General features: G+C 39.7%; 1 protein-coding gene across 1 annotated transcript; it reads left to right on the top strand.

Moving 5' to 3' along the window:
• Positions 1-395: 395 nt before the first annotated feature.
• LOC147735103 (olfactory receptor 1G1-like) lies at positions 396-1,334 on the top strand. Its single transcript, XM_086952626.1, has one exon. The coding sequence runs from the start codon at positions 396-398 to the stop codon at positions 1,332-1,334; it is 939 nt and encodes a 312-aa protein (XP_086808752.1).
• Positions 1,335-2,278: the final 944 nt, after the last annotated feature.

Genomic DNA, 2,278 nt, shown 5'->3' with positions numbered 1-2,278 from the left:
GGCCAAATACCTAAGCCTATTTTGCATGCTCAAATGTTCATCATTGATTTTTTTGCCAGGAGGAGTATGAAGACAGTATTGCTAAAAAAAAGGGCTATGAACCCCTTTGTCAACTCTTTAGGAACGCAAAGAAGCCCTTCCCTAATTTGAAAGGTTTTAATATCATGGAAAAATTATTTCTACTATGCCCGATTATCAGTTATGAGCCAAAACCTTTTTATGGTCATTACTTCGCAAGTTTATTTCTCTTTTCCATATACTGCAACTGTAATCGTATCAGCTCTCACATGTGACCCTATCTTTGCTGATGTCTTGGTTACGGTGAACTGTTACGGTGAACTGTTCTCATATCATGTATTTGTTTTGATTGTGCAGGTAACACCAAAACATGCCAAATGGAAATGAAGAATTACACAGATGTGACAGAATTCTTTCTCCTAAGCCTCTCACAAAATCCAAAGATGGAAATGTTCCTTTTTGGTCTTTTTCTTGTAATCTACCTGGCAACTTTGTTTGGAAATGCCATCATAATTTCAGCTGTATGGGCAGATATCCACCTGCACACACCCATGTACTTCTTTTTAAGTAACCTGTCATTCCTAGATTTATCCTACTCATCTGTCACAGTACCCAAGATGTTGGCAGACTTCCACAAGCAGAGAAAGGCCATCTCATTTGCCGGTTGCCTCACCCAGCTGTACTTTTTCATGTTCTTTGTCTGTGCAGAAAGTTTTCTTCTGGCTGCAATGGCATATGACCGCTATGTTGCTGTGTGCAAGCCTTTGCGTTACTCTTCCATTATGGGCAGCAGTGTTTGTATCCAGTTGGCAGTCGGGTCCTGGGTCTGCGGCCTCCTCTATTCTTTGGTTCACACAATCTATGCAACAAAGCTACTCTTCTGTGGTCCCAACAGCATTAGCAGATACTTTTGCGATGTGCCCCCATTGTTCAAACTGTCCTGCACTGACCCCTTCTTTCATTTCCTGGTATTTCTCATCACAGGGGGCTTGATTGGTCTGTTTTCTGCTTCGGTCAAAGTTTTCTCATACTCCCGTATCGTTTCTGATATCCTAAAAATACACTCAGCAGAGGGACGGATGAAGGCTTTCTCCACCTGTGGCTCCCACATCACTGTGGTAACCGTTTTCTATGGGACACTGTTCTTTGCTTATTTCCATGCTGAGGCCACTGTGTCTGAAGAGAAAGAGGCACTTATAGCTGTCTTCTATACGGTGGTGACACCATTACTTAACCCAATGATTTATGGTCTCAGGAATAAAGAGATGAAAAGGGCAATTAAGTATATTGTAAGGAGGAAAACAGTCCTCTTTTAAATGTTGGCTGAGGACCATTGTGTCACCAATGCTGACAGTTATAAAAGAATGATCATTACACAAGTACAAGAAGTATATCAAGCATACTGACATTATTTTGAAGACTTGCATTCATTATGCATATTCAGAATTGTCTCTTTTCTAACCGGCAGTGAATGTTCATATTTGCTCCATCAAACATTATTTCCAGCTGCATGTTTAATTTACCCAATTACTTAGTACTCATTGGTATATTTTTAAAAGTGCCCTTTTAATCATTAATCAGTAGTACATGTTCAGATTTGCAACAAAATGTATGATAAGATGTGCCATGCAACATATGTATATATGCCATCACTACTTTGTCACATTGGCACCACCACTCACTAATCATTAATACTTGTTCACATGTGTCCCATTGCACAGTAATCAATTTTTCATGGTCAGATTCATGCTGCGTATACTGGTGGTTACTAGATTTCCCTCACGAGTCAAATGCAAATGCTTGATGAAAGGGTTTCAATGGTTTTGCATTTGACTAGTGAGGGACATCTAGTAACGACTAGTGGAACTGCAGCTTGATGTAAGAATAGTTTCAATGCTTTGCATTTGACTCGTGAGGGACATATAGTAATGACTAGGTGAACTGCAGTTCTTTGTAGAATTATTTGATATTGTATACTATAATATTCACTGCCCATTGCTAATCTCGTCCCATAATGCTTTTAAGGGCCTTTGATTGGGATTGTTTTTTTGCCAATAACTGTGCTTGGGGTGGTCCTAAGAGAATGGGACCACCACTGAAGTTCAACAAAATGTGCATTTTGTTTATGCTCTTTGTGTTCAAGGCATCTGCCTGGTTGTCTCCCTAGGTTAGGGGGACCCCAAAATCTTCAGCTCTCTCATTGCCTAATGTTTTCATTGTAAAAGTTCACTTTTGTGAATTGGTTAAATGCTTTTAAGAA

This window comes from Lissotriton vulgaris, chromosome 1_2 (assembly GCF_964263255.1).
Source record: "Lissotriton vulgaris chromosome 1_2, aLisVul1.2, whole genome shotgun sequence".
Taxonomy (NCBI): domain Eukaryota; kingdom Metazoa; phylum Chordata; class Amphibia; order Caudata; family Salamandridae; genus Lissotriton; species Lissotriton vulgaris.
Note: the sequence above shows the minus strand (reverse complement) of the source record. Positions and strands in the feature narration are given on the sequence as shown.

Bases quoted from the DNA above. Each gene is read 5' to 3' on its own strand.
- LOC147735103 (XM_086952626.1), top strand. From the start codon at position 396: ATGGAAATGAAGAATTACACAGATGTGACAGAATTCTTTCTCCTAAGC.